Genomic DNA, 24,946 nt, shown 5'->3' with positions numbered 1-24,946 from the left:
AGAGTAGGGCTAGCTGGGTGGAGATAAGTGTCCTTCAGCTGCTACCACAGGGCTTGCTCATAGCTGGTCTTTCAGACCTGGTGGTGGAAGCAGTAATTGCATCACCCTGCCTGGCGGGAGGTAACGCTGGTTTGTGAGAAAGGTAGAGAGATGGAGAATGGCTCGTCTTAGTCCTACCAATATTTTTCTGTATCTGCTAATATTTGTTTGGTCAAGGGTTTCCCACTAGTGCATGCAGCCTAAACCCAGTATCATTTAATATCTTTTTTTTTTTAGCAGTTCTTTGTATGCAAACGTTAATGCATTGCCTGGTTTCTTTGGAGCATTCTGCATTATGCTTCCCGTATGGCTTAGGGTCAGACTCCTCCAGTCCTTTTTCTTTCCCCCCTTCAAAAATTTAATTGATTAATGTTTTCCTCTACAGAAGCATATCAAACTAGCTTGTGTCAACAGTTGACAAAACTATATTTAATATATGGATGTGGCATTTAAGTTTTGAAGGAGGAAGCAAGATTATTTTTTCCCCATCCCACCAGCAAAAAGCAGTTAAGGTTTAATCTGTAATGCTTAATTTTACCTGCAGCTTAAAGCTAAGCCTGGCATGGCAAAGCCTAGACTGAAGAGGTTACCAGCAGTGGTAACAAATGGATAATTCACTTTGTGGCTATTCCTATTCTCACCAAGTTATTTCTAGTAGCTGTGCAGAGCTTTCTTCAAGCTTGAACTTTAAAAAAATAAAACTGAAGTCAGGAATGCAGCAGACAGGTTTTGGAACTGGAATTGGCTTGGCTTTGCTACTGTAGAAGGTGCGTTGTTGTGTTTCCGCAGTTGGGTTGCAGGCGGGGAAGGCTGGTGCGGTGGCTCTGGAAGAGCGGTGGGACAACGCGGGAGTAAGCATGCGTCTAACGTGCTGCAAAACTCCAGTCAGCCACCAAAAAATAAAACCCGCTGAGCTCCCAAGGCCAGGAACGGTCCTGGGAGAGCTAATCCCAGTCCTCTAATGGCAGCAGCCCAGTGCTGGCACGGGCGTGTTGCCAACTCACTGGGCCGTGTCAGTCTGTAACAGCATCCGAGGGGGCTCTTCGTGCTTGTGGTCGTGAATGTTGTTCTGATGGCTGAAGAAGGAGGCGGAGGAGCGTTCACGTATTCAAATGATGGGCTGGTGATAGAGTCAGGTTGAACGTAGGCCCTCGAGGGTGGCGTACTTGCCTTCCTGAAGTAGCAACGAGATGTTAACCTACTACTGAGATGCGCTGGCACTACTAAGAGAGTCTCCAGTGCTGACTGTGAATTTCTGAAGTTCTGCTAGGTGTCCCAGAGCTGGCTGGGGTAGAGAGTGAGTGTGGCCAAGACTCGCCGTCCCAGGGCAGTTTTGGATGATGCTGATATTTTTCAACTTGTCTTATGAATTCTATTATAGTTTCAGTCCTGACTTTAGCACATAGTATAGTAGGAGCATTTGCTACCTGTAGTACTAGCTGCTGACTTGTCTTCAGAAAAGATGATAAAATCGTGAGAATTTTAGAGCAAATCCTGTGATATTGCAACCCCTCCTTTTTGTAGAAAAGATTTAATAATAAAGCCAGCAGATTTTGAAATGCATGTGCGACCCCCTCATCAGAGCGCTCGCGTGTAGCAACTCGCAGAGCAGCCCTTGTCCCGCTGGCTGCTTTGAACAGAGCTGTTCGGAGTGACTGTTGTCCAGGAATCCCCGTGTTCACCGAGAGCGTGTTTTGGACAAAGGCTGCCTGCGTCAAGTTTGCTCCAAGCAGTGCAGTTTGAAGCCAGGCATAGATCACTGGTTTTCTATCCCGACCTCATTCCCTCTCAGTGTGTGAGGGTACGTCTCATGATTATTCACGCTGGCTTACAGCAAGAACACGGGCAATAAGCTGTTAACTGCAAGCATCTCTAAATTTGTGTGAAGTTTGTGTTTTACATTCTGATGGTTTCTGTGTGTCGCTACCATACGAGAGCGAAGGCTCTGAAGGAACAGGGCTGTTCGTATATCCTGGCAGATTCTAGCGCAGAACCAGTTACCTTTGTAGTTCTCAAGGGCGCTTCTCTGGGCTGGATTCTTGGGATGCAATTTTGTAGGTGATGCTTGTCTTCAATTTTTAGAAGGGGGAGTTTCTGTGGCTGAAGAGGAATTTGATCTCCAGCTGAGACCGGAATTTTCTAATCTGGTAGCTGAATCCTTCCTCTCAAATGCCACTTACCCACTGCAGGATTTTAAGGAATCAAGTATATTTGAAGTGGCAGAGGGCCATCTTTTATTGGGTGCATACATTTTATCTATCTAATCTGCAATTTATTGTGTTATTTGTGATACCACTCACTATAGCGGTATTAAACCGAACCAATTAGAAGCATGTAATCATCTTCTTTGACCCTGCTTTCTGAAAGGATTTAATCCTTCAGTGCCAGACACGACTCTCAAGCCTGATGCACATTAGTAATAGCAATATCTTGATGACATTATATGTTCCGGACTAACTGGAGAAACGTGCTACCAAAGCTATAGGTGTATAGCTTGCACCTATCCTGCGCATTAGGGATCGCAAGGGAGCGTTGCTGGTTCCTCCCCGTGTCTGCTCACTTAAACCCGAAGCTGAGATGGGCACAAGAAACGGGAGATCAGGTTCTGGTTGCACATGCGGTGCCACGGTGCGCGTACGGTGTCGCTGTTATTAGGTCTAAGATCATGTTCCTCATCTTATTGTAGCTGTTTGGGTGACTAAATCTAAAGCATTTTATGGTTTCCTTTTCCATAGCTGCAACGACACTGTTACATGACATTGCCTGCTCAGCGGCAGGTTAATTTTAACATCGGCTTCCCTCATTTCTGTCCCCTTTGCAGCAAAGTGCATCCAAGGGCTTTAAGGACTTTCGGCGCCGTTACAGGAACAACCTGCTTACCTGTAAGCTCACAAATTCGTGTGTAAAGCTCTAGAGTATCCCAGGGTTGATGTTTTGGGTATGTTACTGCCGGGAACGCTGCCACCACCTTTCTGCCTAGTAGGTTTCAGCCGGGTTAATGTTCCCTGTGGTAGGGATTTGCTTCCTACTGTGAGATTGTTTTGTTCATGTCACCGTGCTCCCAAGATCTGCCTCTTTCTTTTAAATAAACCAAAAAATCACTAAGTACCTCTATAAACCCCTGCAAAATCTGTACTGTAATGAATCTGTATAATTTGTATTGCTGTATAAAAAAATCAAATAAAAGCATTCAAACCTTCTAGGTTTTTGTGTTCAAATTTAAGAATTATTGTGTCTACAAGGATGAACTAAGCAGGGTAAGAATGGGAAGAAGCTTTATAGCGCCATAGGGATGTAGAGGATTAGTCTTTGCAGACCTTACTTGGCCAAATTTTTGTAAAGCACCCAGAAATCCTAGCCGTGAGCTGTCTTTCCACTGGGTGGTAGCAGCATGTATCTTCAGCTGTAACGGCGCTGCTTTCGGTTTCGGCTCGGTGAGATGAGATTTGCAGCGGAGCGTGCAGCTGGGGCAGGGGAGGGGGTGGCACTTCCCCTTTAGCTGGGGAGATGCTCCTGCGACTGCAGCTAAGAGGAAAGCCGTTTCTTGGTCTGTACAAAACCGCGCGTGCAGTGCTTGAGCGCGTCAGAACATTTCCTCCGAGACGTGGCTTTCGTGACGGCTGCCGTGAAAATTTGGCGAAACAAATAATTAGTGGTTGGGATGAGACGCGTGCTTATTCTGGTCCCAAAGCAAGGGGGGATTTGAATGCTGGTTTCCTGCGAAGTGGGCAGCGCTCGACTCGCAAAGCTCGTGAGCGTTGGGAGAAAGAGCCTGTTGGAGCTCGGAAACCTTTCCTCAAAGCTGTCAGCATTGGGTGTGTTTCTGCAGAAAGGTCAGGTTGAGGTGCTGCGCTGTTTTCTAATTGTTGTTTCACTGCTAATTTCTGATCGGCATTAGTCACACCACCTGGTTCAAGCAAAACCAGCTCAGGCCCCACCTTTAGCTGAAAGGATGTAAACTGGCCCCCAGGGCATTCAGTCTCCCAGCCCCAGCAGGTAAGCTGGGCAGGGCGGAAGGTGGGAGTCTCACAACCTCTCTGGGCCCGAAGAGATCTCTCTACGGCTGGTTAGCTAAGTGTCAGAAGGAGAAAAAAGAGGGTTTGGTTAGCTGGTAAGACTGACTGAAGGAGTAGATGCTATGTGCTTCTTATGGGGGGGAAACAAAACCAAGCTGAAATGGGTAAGCTTTGAAAAGGACAGGGAAAGGTGAAATTGTAATGTGGCATTCTATATAATTTGTTGCAGTAGATAAAAGCATGATGCTCCTGTGTCTTTGACCTTTTATCAGACCAGAAATGGTTTCTAGCAGTAGGTCTAGATGAGGCACAGGGGTTACAGGAGGGAGAGGACAGACACAGGGTAGACGCTGGTATCCCGAGCTGGGTTTGGTGTCGGAGGGGTTACTGTGTGTGCGTCGGGGGGGGCTCGGTCTGGCCTTGCGAAGAGCAGAACCCCTGGTTGTGTTGGTAGGTGCTCGGAGTGAGGGCTCTCGTCTTAAACCCCCACATCAAGCCTCTCGTGAGAAATACAAAGAAGGGGGATGGTGTCTGTACCGCTGTCTGTATGACTGCAGCAGCTATCTTCTAATCCAAGTTAGAAATCAGGGTGGCTGATCTCTCAGAAGGACTGATGTCTTCCAAGGGCATCGCTCTACCCAAGAGCTGTTGTTACGCACTGGGGGTGACCCTGCTGCTCTGCACCGTCACCAGTCCTTGCTCCCCGTGCTGCTCCCCGGGCATGGCAACAGCCTCTACCTGCTCTAGAGAGGCTGAGCAGTCGTCTGTGTCAGTCCAGGAGACAATGAGGGCACTTAACGCGAGGTGCCTTAGCTGCAGCCCGTGCCAACTGTGGTAACGTCCGTACTACAGCAGTGAGTCATCTCTGAAGCTGTGAGACCCATCAGAGAACCTGTAAGCAAATACATGGTACCTTTTTAGCAGTGGCTGTTCCTAATGAAATAGATTTCTGGTACGAAAGACGAACTGTAATTGTCTCCAGCATATTCAGAGCAACAGTTCTGCTATAAAGAATGCTTTTGTAAAACTTCTGTTGTCAGCTTATGTTTAAATACGTAAAAAACCTGCTAGAAAGCCCCTAATAAACTACTTCATAGCTAAGACCTCTGCTAGAAATGCCGATTTTGGAGCAACTGTTTTAGCAGTCAGAAAAGCATTTTGCATTATATAGTATCCTTTACACAGAGGCCAGCCAGAAACCATGCAAGCAATTCAAAGCTGGGTCTTGCTCGTCTAATCTTTGGTCCAGGTTATATGTACTGATTTCAAGATAGGCTTCTGCACCCGAATTTTGTGTGGGAACGGCTCTGGAAGGTGCATCAAAGCAATTATTTTTGTACCTCGGGTTAGAATTGGAAGAGGGAAAGTCTAAATGTGTTTGCACATACAGTGGTTAACTATCTTATCAAAGCAACGTTTCCTCTGAAAGCTTGATGGCAAAGTTCCCGTCCCAGAGTTGCAAAAGTTGTAAACAGTTGGCTGTTTCATCATTTTTATGATAGAAGAGGCGCCTTCTGTCATAGAGAGAGATGGATGTAGATGACTGGTTGTGGCAGCCTGAGAGTGCCCTCATTTAAATATAACAGAATTTCCCTTTACTGAATAACTTACATGCCCGTATGTAAGAGGCATTACAGAGCCTGAGTGAGAGGCAGCATGAAATGTCGTTTTGTTTCCAGCTGTAGAGCGTGTGCCCAGCTGTCAGTAGCACTCCGGTAGCTACAACTACTCAGGGCTGTTACGTGCACGTGCAGGCTTTCCTGTTCCTAGAGCAGGATACATATTTCATGTACTGTAACGGGGTTCTAAGCCAGTCGATAAATTCCCCGTTATTCATAAACCCTCTTATTCTATTCAAGCACAAAAAAAAATTAAGGAACCACTAAGGAATTTTTTTTTTTTTTGGAGTACAGTGAAATTGTGTCTGATGTCTGCAAACTGCCAACGCTGGAGCATAGGGAATAGTTTTGTTCTTACAGCTCCGGACAGGAGCTCCAGGTTTGGCCGTTAGCAATGGTGACCTCAGGCTGCCTTTGAGACTTGATATCATCTTTTCTGTAAAAATGAAGAGAGGACTTGCTATTTGCTTTATCTGCTATGAGTTTTTCCAGGCAGCATCTGCCGCTTCCAGTGTGCGGTGTTAAATCCTGCAAAGGCTCTTTGCTTAAAGGAAACTTGAACTTTTTGGGGGCACTGGGCCCATCTGAAACTCAAGGGCTGCTTGGGAAGGGACCTTGGCGGTGTGCGTGGTTCCTCACCATCCGAGCCTCTTCCTTTCCCTGTGGCTGATCAACCAAAACGCTCCTGCGAGCGGCTGCCCAGGGTGAGTTTGTGTAAGCACCGCCTGCGGGTCCCGCTCGTGAGCCGGCGAGGGGCTGACCGACCGAGCGGCGGATGTTGGGGTTAGTGATTCAGATGATGACAGGAAACCAGAAACTGGCTAACGAGCCCCGGAGGAACCGGCTCCAGCGTCGGTGGCTGCGGCCGTGAGATGCAGGAGGAGATGGGACGGATGGGGGAGAGCGGCTGAGGCTGCAGGTAAGGTGGGAGAGGGAGGGATGGGGAGAGAAAGGCGCCCGGGGGTGCGTGGGGTTTGTGTGAAGGCTTTGGGGCGGGTGGGGTGTCCCGCTGATTTCGGTGAGCTCGGAGATCCTAGGCTAGACCTCGGTGACCCTTTTGAAGAGGGTTCAAGGTCAGCCCTGCAAAACTCCTCTGAAAAGCGATGTGCTGGATGTTACTCCTCGCTGCTGCTCATGGCCATCACCTGACAAGCTCCAAGGTATGAAAATTACCAAATATATCTTCTCAGCAGCACTTACACGCCTCTGGACCCAAGGTGAGAGTGCCCCGTACAGTCGGGATTGCCCGTTTTGCAATGCTGTTCTTTACATCTCCCCACTCCATCTGCTGATGGCAGCATGGCTTTTTTTCATTACATTATTTCTGCATTCGCATCTACTAAGACATTCTGGGAGATTCAGGCTGAGCTGAGCTGCCCGCATCCCAAATCTGTTCGGTCCTGCTTCTGGCTCCTGCCTATGGCTTCTGGGGCGACTGCAGCCCGTGCTGTCTCCCCCTCCAAAGCCCAGTCCTACGAAATAGCCGACTTGACCTGTACTTTCTGGGTTTTCCATTGGTTTCAGGGCTGACTGGCATCATGTACATGAATATATTTATTTTACTGCATGTAAGTGCTTGAAATTGCTAATCCTAGATGGAAAGAGCTTTGTCTTTGCATCAGTTTTCTCTTGTGATCGATGTTCAGTGTAATACGGGCCGTGAGGTAGACACTTCAGCGAAACAGGATAATTATGGGATAATCTTGTGTGATATTGGCTCATTTTCATTGCTCTGGACTACGTAGGAGTACTTAGTTACATACGTACGAGTTGCCTATATCCGCAATTGCTAATGCGGCGTCCCCCTGGACTTGGCAGCAGCGGCGGAGGACGCTGCATGGCTTTGCTGCTGCCGGAAACAAGGGAAGTTAAGGACAAATACAAGCTATTTCTGTGACTTACCTCCTTATGCTGGCGTGCTTGTTGTGATTAGGATTTGGCACTGTATTTTTCCACCTGAGGTTTTTTTAAAGCGTTTTACAAAGTGATAATCTATGTGAAAGCTGATTTATCAATTCCAATTTTCCCTCTTGTCCTATGTTCTACCGAAATGCATCTCCTGCTCCCCTGGTATGAAATAAAGCATGGTCTGCTTGAATAGCTGTACAAACCCCGACTTTATCTATATGGCAGCAGCTTTCCTAAGAAAACTTAACGCTGGTATAAAATCTGGTAGGAAATGGGACGTGCAGACCTCTGGAAGGGAGCTTTTCTGGAGGCTCAACGCTGGTCATTGAAGTGGTTCCAACCACAGGAGCTTCCTTGGTCTGAGACTTTAATTTCTAAATTGATGGGACTTTCTGTGGCAATCTGTGCAACATAGACAAACAGAAAGCAGCGTTTCTTTTCTTAGAAATGTTAGAGACATTGAGTCAAGCTGCATATTGCATCTGTTCAACAAGTCTGTGCGCTAAATCTCATATGGCGAGGTTTTAAATAAACTCTCCACTTTATATTTCATGCCGGTGACTCATCCAATCAGTCTGAATTAGCCTTCGTGTATTGTGAACTGGTGCAGACCACAAAACTTGCTGGAGGGGAGAGAAGACTGTTCTATATTTACCTTTTGGGCATTTTTTACAAATAGGTTGAACACATGACCTAACCCAGCAATTTCGGTCTTTATCTTGCAATGTGAACTTGGGGGGTGGGCTTGATGTCCGCAAAGGGCTCAAATGACTTCATCAGAAATGATCTTACAGAAAAGCAGCCGTTTTTGCCGATGCCACATCAACACGTTCCTCACCCTCCTGGATTTTCAGCAAAAAGTTTGAGTACGTTTTAAGTACTCTTAAAGGGTTTTTAAGTGAGCTTTTTGCCTCTTCTGCTGCTGTTGGAAACTTCTTCCAGACTTCCCATCCGTTAAGAATTTTATTTCTAGCCTGTGCTATACCCACTAGCCAGTGGGGTTTTTTATTTCTAGCCAGCTTATTCCCACTCATTTTATATGCCAGTGTTGTCTTATTTAAATGTAAACAGCTTTTCTCACTTTGGTGTTTCTCTCTTGGACAGATTGACAGTGAATGTCCACGTACTCTCACTCTCCGCTTTAGTAGACTTAGAAGCGAGAGACCTTTCAGTCTTCCCTGATAAAACAACCTCTCCTTCCCTTCGCTCTTTATAGTGAGCCCTGTTACTGGGTTTAATCCTTATTTTAGGACTAGAAACCTTCCGCACCAGCAGCCGGGCTGACAAGACCTGGCACGTACAGAGTGAAGGAGCTTTTGCAAGTTTGTTAATTCTTCCCATTTAAAAAAAAAAAAAAAAAAAAGTCTCTTTGCTTGCTAAAAATATCTGAGGCCATGAAAAAAGCAGCCCCTGTTCGTGAGGGTGTGCTTCCCCCTCGCAGGAGAGGGGCTGTGCTGCAGAGATCACGACTTTATCCAGCCTCCAGCGCGTTGCTCTCCCTGGAATCGCTGATTCGGAGCAGCTGCTCCTGGGGATTTTGCGGGGCCGCGGTGCTCGGTGCTCAGGCAGTGCTCGCTGCCGGAGGCACGCGCCGTGGCCACGCCGGCTTTCTCGTGCAAGGAGAAACTTCTGCCAGCGCAAAAAGGGGAAAAAAACATACAAAAGGAGAACAGAGAACTGTATAAACAGAATCAGGGCATTGCAACACTGTCTGAATTTCACTCCTGAAACTGGATGGAAATCTGTTTTCTCCCTGTGTTTGAATTTAGCATCTTGAAAGCAAGGCTGATCAGCAAGTCATTAACTCCGTACGTCCTTCTGATATACTCGGGCCTCATCACAGACCTTAGTGGCTTGAGTCTATTTATTCTCCTCTCCTGTCTCCCCAAGGCGGAGAGCAGGGAAAGCACGTTCAGCCTTCCAAATATTTTATTTATATCCCGCCAGCCATGAGTAAGTGCCTCCAGCCTTCTGCTTGTCATAAATCTGTTCATCGCCTCCTTCCGTCAGCTCCTTACGAGAGGAGGTTTTGTACCAAAAGAAAGGATTTCCATGGGCTTGGGTGTTTGGCGAACACAAATAGTAACCCCCGGGCTGGCGGTGTGCTTGTGACTTGGTGCCCGGGGGAGCTTGCAGTGTGGGGGACGCCACGATGGGGATGGGACGTGCGGTGCCCCGCTCGGCAGCCCCTGCAAACAAGCACCTTTGGTGTCCCTGTCGAGTGAGGGGCTCGGGAGCAGGCTGGGTTTGCTGCGTTACTGCCCCACTGCAGAAATAAAACCAGCTCTAGAAGGGAGATGGCGGCCTGTCCTATAATGGTATAAACTAGGTCAGCGTTGTCAGGCGCCTTCAGCTCTGCCTTGCCTTAACTTTAAAAAAAAAAAAAAAAGAGGAAAAAAAAACCCCAACAAAACCCACAAACAAATCAGCAGTGTTACAGCCCTTTGTATAATGAATTCCGGTCACCAGCATTGGGCCAGCTTCCCTTAGCTGCCTCTTGCAGATGCTTTAGAGATGACCCACAGCTCATGATTTCCAGGGGGGATGTTGAGCCGAGGAAAAATGATGTGAGAAACCACATGGTTTTGACCTAGGCTCCGTCCCCGACATCCTGGCTGCGGCTGGGGGTGCTGGTCCCGGGGTGCTGGTCCTGCACCTCTGAGGTGGGTCCGTGGGGGTCTGGGCATGTCATTAGTCTAAAGCGACTCCTCCCAGCTTCTGCAGAAAGTGCTGAAAGAAATTTTGCAGGGAACGGCCCCCAAGGGGTCTGTAAAGAGCAAAGCCATGGTGGCGCGGGTGCCGGGAGCTGCCACGTCCTTGTGAGGCCAGGCAACCTCAAAAGGAGTAGGAATAAACCCAGTTTGCTTACCAGCAGAGAGGATGGTCTCAAAGCCAAGGCATCTTCCCGCTGGGTGTAGGGTCACTTTTGGGCAGCGAGGTCGTGCTTGGGCACCGCTGAGAGGACGCTGACACCAAAGCCCCGGCAGCTCGTCCCCTCCTTCAGCGATGGCTCCCTCCTGGCAGGGACAGGGCAACGCTGTGCTCCAGGGGCTGCCTGGAGCAGAAATGGGGGACTGTGTCTTTCCTTCCCCTGCCGCACGCTGATTTACACCATGATTATTTACACAGTGCCCCGGTAATTGGGACACTGGCACAGGACTGGGACTCCAATGCCAAACTGGACCACAAACCTCCCGCCGGCATCCTTGGCTGCGGCGCCGAGCGACTGGCACGGGCAGGAGGGTGCTCGCTCAGCACCGAGAGGCTCGGCTGCTGTGAGGAGGCCTTTGGGCTCTCTCCCGCGTGAAAGGGGTGTCGGAGTGGCTCGCAGTTTCGGCAGAGAAATGTTATTTATTCCGCTTTACACAAGCAGAGGCAGAAGGTGCTGAGCAGGGCAGAATCAAGCTGCTGTTTTCTATCATCTGTTATTGATAGTTGTTTAGTTATTTCTAATTATTTTAATTATTAATCATTTTTATATATATATTTCCCCCTAAATATATATTTCCTCTCCCCATCCATAGTGGCTATACCAATGCAATACAGGCTTAAGTTGTAATAATGGAGATTCAAGTTAGGCGGTAGGAAAGCTTCCTACCGGGCAGAGCAGCGAGGTACTGGCCTTTGGCAAGTTGAAGCGTCTCCATCCCTAGGGGCCAAAGAAGATTATTAAAAACAAAAATAAATTAAAATAATCTGTAAGTAAAGAAAATCTGGCCCCGGGGAATAGGAGTGGGCTAAACGATCTGTCCCAGACCCAGCAGGCTGTTTTCTGTGATATTTATAGGATATATTTTGTGTTTTAAAGGAAGAAATGGAAGCCAAATCATGCTGATTATTACAAAATGTTAGCTGCTGTTTGTGGAAGAGCCTGTCATGGAAAGGAGGGGAAGAGCTGGTGTCTGAGCCAGCTCAACGCAGGAAAAGGTGTGGGGAATTTAACATTTAAAGTAGCTCTGCGCTGCAGGGAAATAGCTGGAGCGCCTCATACGGAGGTCTTGGCAGCTTTGAATATTTCCAAGTGCCTCCCTTTTTGCCCTCTCTTCTAGCTGTTAAAAAATAGTGTCTGCTGACAATGTCTGATGATGGCAACATGGGTTATGGGATTGGGAATGAGTAAATCCAAGTGGGTTTTTCCTTTTGGTGCTGATGTCCTCAGGGGAACCCCATGAACCTCTTCTCTTTCCCTGCAGTAAAATGGGCGTTCGGCTCCGGGGTGTGCTCAGGTCTTACTGGAGCGGAAAGTGTGTGCGCAGCCCCTCGGACCGGAGCAGCACGGGGAAAGGGCATTGCTTCTGCCGCCCCGTAATAGAATCCCAAAGTCTCTTCTGCATCCTCAGCAAACGCCCAGCTCTTTGGGGGTGTAAGGGCAGATAGCACGTGGCTCTTTGCGGGGGGTATAAGCTTTCCGAGCGGCGGCTGCGCAGCCCCGTGTGTCCCCGATGCTCACGGGATTCCCCTCGCCGCTGTGTTTCAGGCTGGATGCGGCCGGGCCATGGCGCAGCTGGAGCTGCTGTGGGCGGCCGCCGCGCTGATGCTGCTCGGGGCCACCGTCAGCCTCTGCGTCAAGTGCCAGCTCTCCGGTAAGGTCCTGCCCGCGTGCTTCGGGGTCCTGCCCACGGCTCCTGGCTGGGTTGGGGGGGGTCACGCTGGGCAGACCCTTTCCTCTGGGGCTGTCCCCCCTGGGCAGGTTTGGTCCTGCTCAGCCACGTGCCAGCTCGGGGAACTTTGTCCTTGCGGGGATGCTCCCAGTAGCTTGAGCTGGGAAGGGTCTCTGCTGGTGGCCAGAGAGCAGCTGGGGGGGAAGAACCCCCCCGACCCTGCAGCACCCCTTCCCCAGGGCGCGTGCAACGCCGTGGGCTGCAGACCCCTCTCCATGGTCACCGTGGTTGGTGGCTTTGGGACAGCCCACCCGGGAGGACCGTCTCTGGATGCACAGATCCTGCAGAGGCTCTGGGGCAGACAGGCGGGAGGAGGGCAGGCACGGGAGGAGAGTCTGGGGGATAAATTCATATATACATTAAATACAAAGAGAGTGGGGTGAGCACCCACCCCAGTGGGGGTTTGAGCCCACCTCTGAGTACTGGGTGGGTTTTACGAGGGGAGAGAGGCTGCAGTTTGGGGTTTTGGGGACAGGAATGGCTGGCTGGCTTGCTTTGCGGTGCCTGAGACAAATACTACAATTAAAAATGGTTTAAAAAAATTAATCAAAACCCTATCGCAACTGCTGCTCGTTGCCTCCGCTGTGCTCCCGTGCTCCCGGTTGAAGAAGTTTTGTGAATGTGTTTTATTGGTCTTTCTGATCTTTAACTCCCAAATCATCCTTTTGTAAGAACTTTTCTTTCCCTTGTCTTCCAGCTACCAAGCGAGAGAAGCAGCCGAGTAAGCGGAGGAGCCAGTAAGTTGCCTTTCACAATCGCGTTTCTCCCCCAAACAGCTCACCCGGGGTGAGACCCTGGCCACAGCCAGACCCGCTCCATGCCTCACGCCTGAAATCTGGATTTATATAAAATAAAATAATCCCAGAACGGGGTGTGCAGGGCGGTGTGCCCCGGCCCAGGGCGCTGCTGAAGGGGTAACGCCTTGACAAAGAATAACCCAAAATGAAACTGAAGCTCTGACCGTGATGCCTATGAGTCATTAACTAGTTGGAAAAAGGTCTAGGAGAATTGGAAGGGCGAGTCCTTATCCTGTCCTCTTGTGCCCCAAGGTGAGGCAGGGAGGTTGGTCACTTCATAAACAAGACCTTGCCCTTGGCTGGTGCTGGTGGGACCCTGTGCCAGAGCAACCACCGACCCCGCAGCATAAGCAGCGAAGGAAATGCGATTGTACACACACGCACACCCCCTTATTTCCTTCAGCAACAGACAAACCACAGCTAAATGATATAAAGAAAAAAAAAAAAGCTGGCTTGTAACCTTTGATATAGGAGCAAACATGGTGCAAAGGGGCTCTGCAAAGGCCTCCGTGGGGTCGGGGTGTTTGCTTTTGTCTCGCTTGCCCGGGGCCGGGGGAAAGGCTTCGGTGTGGTCCATCGCAGACCGATGGAAAAGCCGGCACGGGCTCCATCCCCCGCGGGCTCGTACTGAATCGTCCCAACTTCTTGAAATTTATACCTGGATTAGGTGGTTTGACTTCAGGCTCGTGGTATCGCGTGCTCTTTTTAGAGATCTGTTTTGGGTTAGTTTGGGCTTTTTGTGAGCAAAGTGGCTTAACTCTACGCATTTGCAGACTTTACAATGAGGTCCTTTGACCCCTCATCTCCCCGCCAGCCCTGTGCCGTGAATACCGGCTTGGGACGCGGGGGGTGACCCAAATGAAAGAGGGGGAGGAAGGGACACTTTCAGGGTCCCAAAATCAGAGTGAATAAGTGCCTGTATGCACCTGCAGTAGAAGAGCCATTGAATCCTCTTGTGCTCTGAAGAGCAGCTCTCCCGTTAACTAAAAAGTAAAGAGGTTACTGGACATGTATGTGATTTTTATTGTTGATCACATATTTTATTTTTTTCAGGTTGATGTTAAGGGATTTTGGGAGGGGCAGGGGCAGCAGTGGAGGTGAAGCAGTGGGGCTGGAAGCCATTTCAGGGGTGAACACCCAGGTTTTTGTGGGTGAAAATGCTCTTCTGGCCATAACTGGTGCATAAAGTGTCAGAGTAGGAATTATCCTAAATGATGTTTTCCTCATCCCTGGGTCCTTCCCTTAGCTGATGTTCGCTGCTCTGCCAATGGTCCATAAGCACATCTTGACTTTAAAGGGTCAAAGAGGAGTCTGGGAAGCTGCTCCCAGCTCATTCGGGTCCAGCATGATGCGCTGAGCGATGCACCTCGGCATTTCACCAAGCCCAGCGTGGAGGCTGTGCTCTCTTCCCTCCGCTCACCAGACAGGGAGGTCTCTTGCATCTTTTTCCCTTGTCGTAGACCCCCAAATTCAGCTGAGGTTGTACCTCTATTTTTTTCCAGGCTCGAAAGCCAGCAGAGGTTTGAGGTGATTCGATCCCATTCCAGTGAGTATGAATGTTGCACGGGGCTCCTGCGTTGCAGGGTGGGGGTCCTGTGTGCACAGAACAGGGGGGAAAGTAAAAAAAAAAAGGGTCACCTTGAAGCCAGGTGGTGAAATAATATGAGACCGAGCTTGTCCAAGCCACCTTAGATGCTTCTAAGGATGCGAATTCTGAACTCTAGGAAAAAATCTCCCTTCGCATTGAAAATAAATCACTAAAGCTATGTGATTGAAATGCAACGCCTTATTAACTTGGGCTCTTCAAACCGCGCTGTTCGCCCTGCGAAAACGACAGTGTGGGTGAACCTGAATCGATAGGAGTGACTCATTTATCATCACCCCCTTACTGCTTCCTGTGGCAAGTGGGGTTAGGCGCTGACCTTTTGATTTTTATCCTGAAGCGAGCTGCTGACAGGGTCTGTAATAAATGTCACCGTCTGCAGACGGGCTCTGCGGGGCCGCTCCTTTCCCTGGGACCTTGCTGGGCCCGAGCCCCATAACCCCCCTACGAGGCTTTGCTTCAGCCCAGCCCGACCAAAGCTCATGACGTAGCGATGCATCTCGCAGTGTGAAGGGAGGGGTGCTGAGCGCGGGAAAGGCCCCCGAATCAAGTGGGATTGGGGGAGAATAGGCGATAAGGCAGCAGTTGGGATTGTAGCTTCCTCCGGTGTGTGTTTGCTAGCTCTGCGGTCTGCACAGACACCAGCTTTTCCTCTATTTGTTTCCCGTTTTGGCCATTTATGAACTTTCAAGGAACGATTTGGAAGTTTATTTTGGGTTGCATTAGAAAAATGCTTGCCAGTACCGGGGAATCCTCTCTGGTGGATGCTCTGTGCTCTTTGGAATATATGCTGCTGCCATAATAATTAACACCTCATTTTGTTCTTGGTGCTAGCTACAACCCGAAGGCTGGAACAAATTAAGGAACCTGAAAACTTGTCAATAGCAAGGTAGGTAAAAAAACCCAAACAAAATCTAGCTGTAGAGTCAAGGTTGGATGAAGTTCACCCAACAAGTGCAAATGTTTGGGATTTGGGATTGGGTTCTGGACCCTATTGATGTGCCTTGGGCTATACTTAGAATCATAGAACAGTTTGGGTTGGAAGGGACCTTTAAAGGTCATCTAGTCCAACCCTCCCTGCAATAAGCAGGGACATCTTCAACTAGATCAGGTTGCTTAATTTATTGATGGTCAATAGTGGGTTTAGACTTTTTCTGGATTTTCTTCAGTCTGACTGCATTCTACGGGCAACCATTTAAATTGAACCTAAGGAAATGAGCTGTGGCTGTACGTAATAGGTACATCACGAAAAAGAAATGGCCATTCTTTGCTTATAATCAGTCTGACACAAGAAATCCCCTTCTCCCCATCACCAAAACCCCCAAGAACTACGCAGCCGCAATAACTCTGCTGCAATATTCAGGCATAGTTATTCCCATCTTCGGATTTGACCCCAAACTCTTCATCTCCCATTACTCGATGTGTGTCCTTGCAGGAAGGTTTCATGGATGGTCCTTCTGGCTTAGTCGTTGCTGTGGTTTGTAACCCCTGGTATGGTTTGCTCAGACCTGGGATTTTAGCTTCCTTTTCTCCCTTTCAGGAAAACCACTGAGGAGCTCGGCGCCTCCCGCCATACGGGATACGGTGAGCATCTCCCCCGGGACAGGCACCGGTTCAATGCTCTCCCCATCCACGCAGCCGTGGGGGAAGCACCTACCGCAAAATTCCTAAATGAGGATGTTGCAAATCTCAGCTCGTTTGTGTAGGTGCCTGCTGGGAGTTCCCATCGGTTTTGGGAAGACGGAGCCTCCGAGAGGCTGTTTACTCACTGCCGGACCCTGGGCAGGGCACGGGGGGTTATCCTGGAAACAAGCTGGGCAATGATAAAATTAACTCTTGTTATTAGCACCTACCCACGATGCTGCACAGCAACGCTTAATAAGATCTAGCCTGGGTCTGAGTTTAAAATCCAGTGCTCGTCCTGCTACGGCTGACCAGTCGTGGTTAGAGCCACAGGGCCAGATTATTTAAAATATCACCCCTGGCTGTCCCAACACCTCTGCCCTGGGGCGTCCAACCTTGCAGCCGTGTCCCTCGGCCCCGAGCAAAGAGCTGAGCGGGGGGCAGAGCTGCTGGTGCCAAAATGCTCGGTGGCTCCGTCATCGAATTGCTCCCGTCGCTCAGCCTGAGCCCGAGTTTAACGTGCCCCTCTGCTTTTCCCCAGGGAGCAGGACCGAGCCCAGGTATCAGAATTTCCTGACAGGTAAATGCTGCAGCCGCACGTCCCGGGGCTTGGGGAGAGAAGGCTGCCGAGGCGATGAGAGGTTACCGGGGATGAGAACCGGCGGGGAGCGCGCAGGCAGCTGACACTGCAGCTGGCAGAGCTCCAGCTTGGTTAATTTAGTGATTGCTTTATAAGACACGCGCTGATCTGATTAACAGTCAGAGCGGAGGGGGACGGGATGCTCGCGAGCCCTCCGCTCCCTCCCAGGGCAGCGTGAGCTGGCGCTCGCCCCAAGAGGATTATTGGCGTGTGGGGCTGTGCTCTCCTTTCCCAAACCGGGGACGATATTCCCGATCTCCCTGCCAGCTGGCGGGATCTGTCCATGAGAAGTGGTAAGCCCTGGTTTTCTCAGGGCCTGGGGTGGATCGGGGCTGCCTCCCCCTGCTCCAGCCTCCCGGCTCTGCTCGTGGATGGGCTTCGGGGCCGTGCCGGGGCTTTCTGGCTGCTGGGGGTATCTGCTCTAGCTGTGCTCGGGGAATCTGTCCGGCTGTGCTTTGGGATGGCGGTGTGAGGTTATGCAATGGTATGGTGTGCTGACAGCAAACCCTTTGTGCTTGCAGAGGACTGCCTGCAAGGGGACGCTGCCTATGTGTAAGTAACCGGTTGCTGCCAGCCAGCACGATCGAGCGGAGCCGTACTGGTCCCAGTGTGGTCCTGGCTCTCTTGTAGCTCAGGCTGAAAAGCCCGTGGGCTGCCTCGGGCAGGAGGAGCTAATGGCGGCTGCTCTTCTCGCAGGGAGCCCATATCTCTGGATTACTACAACTGTGCCAGGTTCTTCACACCACCCAACGGTAAGGTCTCCACGTGAGCGAGACGGGTTTCTTCTCCAGCCACCAGCCCGGCTCTCCCATGGCTCCAGGGAGCTCGCAAGACTTTTCTTGCCTAGATCTGAGCATTATTGCCGTATGGCCTGAAGCAAGCGTGGGTCCAGGAGGCACGTTCGTTAAGGGGTGTACCAGAGCCATGGGGTGTGAGGGATGGCCCAAGCCCCCATCAGTCCATCTGTTGGCTATAAACAGGACAGCGCAAACGCAACCCTGGCTCCGATTGCACAAAACACTTTGTTCTTACTCTGTTTCATCTCTGGGCAAATTATCCATCGCTGCAAGAGCGTACAGGGTAACGAGGCCGTTTCCCTGTTCTTAGCTCAGTCTGGTTTGCATGAGCAGAGGTTGCAGCCCCACAGGGTCCTGCCCAGATGCACGGGAAAGGGCACGTCCTCGTCCAGAAGCTTTTTGCCAAAGGGCAAATATTTTGTGTCCTTAGTTTAGGAAGCTAGTGAATGGAGGTGGGATGAAACGTGCCACTCCATTCAAATGCATCTTTTCAAGGCAAATATTGCATCTGTGAAACGTTTTCGCCTCCCTGGGTACTCAGCACTTCTCTGCACTGACTCAGGCATCAATCTATTTTTATCTAAAATGAATTTCAAAACATGAATTCTATTTCGTATTTAAGGAGACTAGTGGGAGAAAAAAAAATTCAAAAAAAGAGGAAAAAATACCAAAAAATTTACCTTATTTAAGGGAAAAAAAAAGGAGAAAGAGAAACCTGAATGTATTAACATGAATGTTTTTATATCTCTTATTAGTTTTAATGCTTTTTCAGTGGCTGAGGTAGTGTCAGGGTGTAGCTGTTGCGGAGCTGCTCTGAGTGGCTCACTTGGCTAATGCCTTCCCCTCCTGCCTGGCGTGGTTTTGGGCAGCAGAGCCCTCACTCATGCAGGGACTGCCTGTCCTGGCTGAGATCGGTCAGCTTGCTGAGCTCGGTGCTTCTCCCCTTCGATGAGGCTTTGGAGAAGCATTGGAGGGTCGCAGGGTGGGCAGCAGCGGTGCTTATGCTGTCTGCAAACTTTTCCAGCTTAGGTGCTGTGACCACACCAACTGTTGGGTGTTAGTGGTGTTGTCAGCATCGGTGGATGCAGGTTTTGAGGTTAGCAATATAGGAACTCGTGTGGTTTAGCTGCTCACGGGCCCATCCAAAGAGCTGAAATAACCAGCAACAGAACAAAGAGCTTGGACTTTTAAATTCTCTCGAGCAGATTTTGGTTCTAGATGCTGTTAGATTTTACGTGCTTGGACTGGGGCTCAGTTCCTTCCCAGAAACTGAGAAAAAGCCCAAGACGACACTGCAGTCGCAAGTTTAACACTCGCCAGGAAGGAAAACCCCCTCCTAACTGCTAACCTGGGCTGGGAGCCTGGAGGTTCACTCCTCGCCAGAGCCAGCCCTCCCCCTGTTCACCTTAGGGGCTGCTGTAGGGCTAGTAATTATGCTTATTGGTTTTTATTCCTATCCTTAGAAAAGTCCCGGTGCCTCAGGACCAGCTTTGGCCGCTCACCCTCGGGTGGCTCCGTGGGTGGTGCCGTGGCCGCAGAGGCTCGGCCGGCGCTCCACGGCATCGGTGATGGTGCTCCCGTGGGGCGGCGATCACCTGGTTTGACTGCGTTGGGGATGCCCCGTCCCTGGGTCAGCGCAGGCTGTCACAAAGACTGACGATGTTTTAGTTAACGTGCGTTTCGTTGTGGGAAACAGCCCTCTCCTGCAGGTGCTGAGGGATCTTCCCACATCACCTATGCTTCCTTAAGTCAGTCAGTCCTTTGTCGTCCCCCCCTTTCTTCTCTCTGCCAGAGAAAGAGGAGGATTCCCATTCCTATCAAAATGTCATCATTGGAGTGTCTCACGGCTCCGATCCGGGTAGGTGTCTCGCTGTTGTGGTTCGTGCGTGTCGCACAAAGGTATCTGGAAGCACAGACAGGGATGGTGACCTGCTCAGCCGAGGGGAAAACCCCCTCGTTCGCAGGCTCAGCTCTTCCTATCAGCTCCGTGCAGGCGGAGCCGGGGTGCAGGGGCTGCCACAGGCACAGAGTAGACCTGGAGCGTTTCCCCCTTCTGCAGGAAAATGCACGTGGTGATACCTTACTGGCCGAGAGCTCACCTCCAAGCTGATCCCTTTGACTTGGAGGTTTCTGCAGCAATTCAGGAGCTTTGGGGTCTGCATTGCTTCTCTAGGTTTTTAGTGTTGTTACAGCCAAGACTGATCACGGTTCTAGCCCCCAGCTCAGGTTTCTCACCACGTGCAGCCCAAGAAGGCTGCAGCCAGTGAGCCGCTGGAGGATGACGTTGGACCACAATGTCTGCTTAAGGGCTTCCAGCTTCTGTCCTGGGATGTTGCAATCAAAATAGGAAGTCGATTTGGTTTCCTTCAGCAAATTAACACAACGCTTTCTGCACTGCTAAAGCCTGCCCCGCTCTTGCCTGGCTTTGTACGGAGCAATTAGAGGAGGCAGGAGCAGCAGGGACCAGTCTGATCCCTGTCTGTGCCTGCAGATATCCAGGCACGTGGTCAGGGCTGGAATAGCGATGAGGCAGCATCAGCAGACCTGCGGCAGGACGGCAGCCGCCCGGCTGGAAACTCAGCCACGTGCACGGGGTGGTTGGGGTGCGGCGGTAGGAGGGGGGTTTCACAAAGGTCCATTTTTAGTCCACTTACTGTTCAGCATCATCCTGTCCAAACTCTTCTTAGTCACAGATGATGCTGTAGACTATGAGAACAGCACAGCGATACACGTATGGAAACTCCAGCAAGTGGAAGGTATGTTCTCAGCAATTGTTTACTATTTAAGGATGGGGCTCATGGGCAGGGTGCCTGTCGCACTAGACCAGTATAGACCACGCTCGGGGCAATGCAGCCATCGCCCCCGTCTTGAGTTATTTTTTCCCCAGTCGTCCGTGATAAACATCTAAGGCAATGTGCAAATTGCTACACGCACTTGTAACTGAATGCTGCGGTGATGGGACGTGGTGTTTCTTGTTCTCGAAAGGCCACCATGTAGGTGGCTGTGCCTAAACCCTGACCATGGGATGCTACAGAATAATGTCGCTCTTCCTGTCTTATATCCTCTTATGTTTGGAAGTTGCCCCGGTGCAAGCTCAGCCTTGTAATCCCCTCTGACAAAGAAATGTGCAGCACGCGCATCCAGTGGGTCAGCCCGCCACTCTCCTGCAGTAACCAGGGGGGCATATTTCTTAAGCTAACCTTTAAACAGCAGTTTAATCTAACGTGTGGCTTCCTGTGAAGCACAGGGTGTAGTCTGGCCTGGGAGATAGTGGCGAATGTATACGTACGTATTTAAGAGCTTTCTGTCTCTGGTGTGGAAGCTGCCTAAGAAAACTGATTCTTGTTATCCTGTTTGTGCACTCTCTAGATTAAATCTAAGTCCGTCTCTTTTGGCTCTGAAAAGCTGTCCATGCTCGCTGCTCGCAGAGCATTTGCAAGTTTGCTGTGACCATTTTGAAGCCCCTTCAAGGAGACCTTGGCACCGTGATCTGAGATTTCTTAGCCCAGGCGCAAAAACGTGTCAGCACCAAAGGCTGAATATTGGCAGGACGCACAGCGTGTCTATGGCGTGTATGTGGATTTAGATCAACCCGCTTACTGACCAGTGCTTCCCATTCTCGCTCGCAGCTCTGCAGACAGAAAGCCCGGATGATGAGCCAGACTACGTCAACACGGCTCCTGCGTCAGGCCTTGCCCCTCTGTCAAAGCAAAGGTAAAAAGAGAGCAAACGGTTGATGTATTTATTTAGGGGTGGGAGGATTGTGTTTATGCCGAAGAGAGCTCAGCTGGAGCTGTGTACCTTGCCGGTGGGGCCAGCCGGTGCCCAGCAGCCCACGCGGGCAGTGCAGGGAGCAGGAGCAGCCCGCTCTGTGCAGTGCCACGTCTCTGGCTGATACCAAGCTGACTAACGCAGACCGTGGAGACAAATTTGTCAAAGTCTGTGTCCCAGCGCTGCCCTCCTCCAACAGGAACTTAAAACCGCTTCAGAGCAGCTTCGGGCGGCGCTGCTACGTGCTGCTGACGGGAACCCCCAAAACCTCTCTGGTCTGTGCAGCTCAGAGGCTGAGCAGAGTAAGGGATTCCCTGGGCTGAGCTGAGCCCTGCCTGCTCTGCTACGACCGCATATCCTGCTCCGTTATCAGCAGCAACCTGATGCTGATGATAAAGAATTACTCAAGGCAGTTGAACTAAAAACCATCTGCGGAGAGCTGCAGGAAGATTGCATGACAATGAATAAGTGGGCGATATAACACAGTGTCAGTAAATGCACGGTAATGTATGGAAGAAAAGCAGCGCCAGATATACCAAACACAGGGACAGGTTCTGCATGAGTTGTTGCGGCTCAAAACGGGCTCTCGGAGGCTTTGCAGAGAGCTCGCAGCAAACACTGGCTGAGTTCTTGGCAGATGAGTGTATGTGGATCGCTGGGAAAGGGAAAGAGGAAAATAAACCACCGCTGTGCTAATGTACAGATCTGTGGTGTCTCTACCTGCTGGTTAGAGCATGTAGTGCTGGTCACCCTGCTCCAGACTGGACTCCAGTTGGGAGGGGGACTGGGACCAGTATCGCTCTCCTTGTCGGGTTTTTACCCTCCGAGCACCTGCAGAGACCCAGCAGGATCATCCTTATGCCACATGCTGGCAGCTCCTGTTACAGGGTTTTATATTCCCCAAACAGCGGACACCGGCAGTGGGCAGCCCCCAAAATCAGATCTTTCTGAAGCCGTGCAAAGTGTTAAAGATTTGTCCCCGCCATGCAAAGCACAGTCACCCTATTGTCCACGTTACAGCGTTTGCTTTGAACTTCAGCAGCCCACCCCAGCAGTGTTAGCTCTGACAAAGACTGTGCTGGAGGGGAAGCTGCACCAAAGGCAGGTTGTGCTTTTTGGTCAAGGATTCAGTGTGTGTCACCCGTGGCACGCAAGTCGCTTCCCAACAGCATATGCACGTGGTCTGGCTGGCAGCAAATACAGCTCAGCCTGCCGGACGCCTCTTCCCCTGCCCACGGACACCCACTGCTCCCCACGGTCCAACACCAGCCTCCGCTGGGATGCAGCTGAGCACGGGAGCCCCGGCCCGAGGAACCTGTCGCAGCGGTACCTCGCTGCCAGGCATCCCTCTTTGCTTGAGCTGGAGCAAACCAAGAGAATATCATAAAAAATGGACTGTTTCAGATGGGGATGCAGAGAAACTTGCTTTTTTTGCTTTTACTTCTTCTTTTCGGAAGGTTTTTATGGAATAGCCAGGCATTGTATTGGCTAAGCATCTGGAGGAAGGAAGCCAGATTATCTATGAAAAAATGAAAAGTGCTATAATGGTAACTTTTATAAGCACTTCTGCATTTATTCCTCTTCCACAGAGAAATTTTGAGGAGGAGGGGCTTACATTTCTGCATTAGTCACAGCGTGGCCCTGCTTTTTGTTCTGATAGTGGCTCCATGGCACCGGGCACACCAGACTGCTCTGTTTGCTGTTTGTAATGGGGAGAGCACCCACCTCGTTCAGAGCTGCGAGAGGAACAAGCAGGGCCGATCGATAGATGCCCAAAATGTTTAGCAAAGCTGCTGCAATGACTGCACCTGATTTGGTGGAGAGCCACCATAAATCCACCTCCCAAAGTGATAAATGATGCTGGGAAGGTAGAAAAGGGAGGAATAGCTGTCCTGCGAAGCACTGGTGATACAGATTGTCTGGGAAAACCTCCAGTCGTAAGCCCTAGTAAAATGCTATCGTGGCTGTATGTGTAAATAGCTTCTGGCAGCTCTGTAAGTAAATTACAATTGCCAATGCAATTTTTTCCATTATAATGATGCCTCTGTTACAGCCTTTGCTAGCAGAGTAACGCTATAAAATCCCCATGTCCAACCGACAAATGCCAGCACAAGTTCTCCACCAAGGGAGGGTGAATTCAGAAATGGGCTCCTGGCACCTCTGTGCCCTCTGCTCTGCTCGGGGATCATCGTCCGGGAGCACGGCTGGGGCTTCTGCTTAGACGTGGACATTTTGTAGCGTACCTCACTACTTGTCCCTGGAAAGAAAACGTAACAGGCAGCAGAGTTAAGAAGTTGAAAGCAGGGATTAAAAGTCAGTGGACTCACTATTTTTTTCCCCTCTTCTTTCAAGTATTCTGCGTAAAGTCTGAGGAAGTCCTTTGCTGAGCTGTAAGAGCACACCCAGCGAGCGTGCACACAGGGAGAGGGGAGATTTCGATCCCTCAGTGAAATCTCTTCTCCAAATTGTGCCCAAGATCACGTAGAAGGGGTGCTGCTGAAAGGAAGAAATGCTCTGCTTGAAGTCCCACAGAAGTCCAACTGCAAACCTGCAACTGGAGAAAGCACTCTGCCCAGCAGTGACCACGGGCAAGCCAAGAGCTCATTATCCCATCTCATTTCCCTGCACGTCTACTCAGGGGACGATGGCCAGTCCGTGCAATCTTTTCTCCTGTCAAGCATGAAATGAATCTTTAAATTGCTGAGCAGTAATGCAGCCAGCTACTTAATTTGTCAGGGTGACTCGTGCACGATGGTATTAAGACATAGGGATTATGTTCTGATCTAGTTCCTATGCTCTCCCACAGAAGGGGTTCCCTACAAGAGAGGACGGAGCAAGGCAGAGGTTGCTTTTACAACAGCAGTGGTTCTCTGGAACTAAATGGGGTATCAACCTGTTCACAAAAGCTAAAGACTAAAGAGGATTAAATCCCTGCCTTATCCACAGCCTGTAATTCACAGTGTCTGTCTATGGCAGTTTTCCTTGTGTTTCGGTATCCGTTTTATAACGATACAAAGACCCTGCAACAACTGAGAAGGTCCGATCCGCGGCTGCCAGCCTCAGAAACTGCACCCGTCTTTCAGTATTGCCGTAGGAAACATCAGCCCTGAAACGTAACCCTTGTCTCTTGAGCCCTGATGCACAAATTTGGCACCGTTGTACCACTTATTTATTAAAATTGAAATGCATCCAAAGAAAATGTGGTGTTTTATTACAGTTTGCTACGATGCAGACATTGTCTGCGTGGTTGGGTGAGACAGACTGAGATGGGAGCATGTGAGATGACACAGAATGGTGTGCGGGATCTGACGGGGAGAAAACGTAGCTCCTTAAAGCCTTCTTCCTCAAAATCGGTTCAGAAAACTGTGCTTCAAGAAGGGACGCAGCCCACACTCACGTCTCCGGGACAGGTAAGAGTGAGCAGAGAAGTGGAGCTAAGGGCAAGCGAGCCCTGGAGCGGGAGAAGGGGATG

The 24,946-nt window shown here is 50.2% G+C and overlaps 1 protein-coding gene across 1 annotated transcript; it reads left to right on the top strand.

Moving 5' to 3' along the window:
* Positions 1-6,473: 6,473 nt before the first annotated feature.
* Positions 6,474-23,889, top strand: LAT2 (linker for activation of T cells family member 2). Its single transcript, XM_050909185.1, is given in 13 exon segments — positions 6,474-6,593; positions 12,060-12,165; positions 12,941-12,980; positions 14,543-14,586; positions 15,478-15,532; positions 16,184-16,227; positions 16,808-16,846; positions 17,428-17,458; positions 17,603-17,658; positions 19,496-19,561; positions 20,397-20,459; positions 21,333-21,417; positions 23,827-23,889. Coding segments are annotated over 13 exon segments (768 nt in total). The 3' UTR covers positions 23,846-23,889.
* The last annotated feature ends 1,057 nt before the right edge of the window (positions 23,890-24,946 follow it).

The sequence above is a fragment of the Gymnogyps californianus genome, chromosome 20, assembly GCF_018139145.2.
Source record: "Gymnogyps californianus isolate 813 chromosome 20, ASM1813914v2, whole genome shotgun sequence".
NCBI classification, from domain to species: domain Eukaryota; kingdom Metazoa; phylum Chordata; class Aves; order Accipitriformes; family Cathartidae; genus Gymnogyps; species Gymnogyps californianus.
Note: the sequence above shows the minus strand (reverse complement) of the source record. Positions and strands in the feature narration are given on the sequence as shown.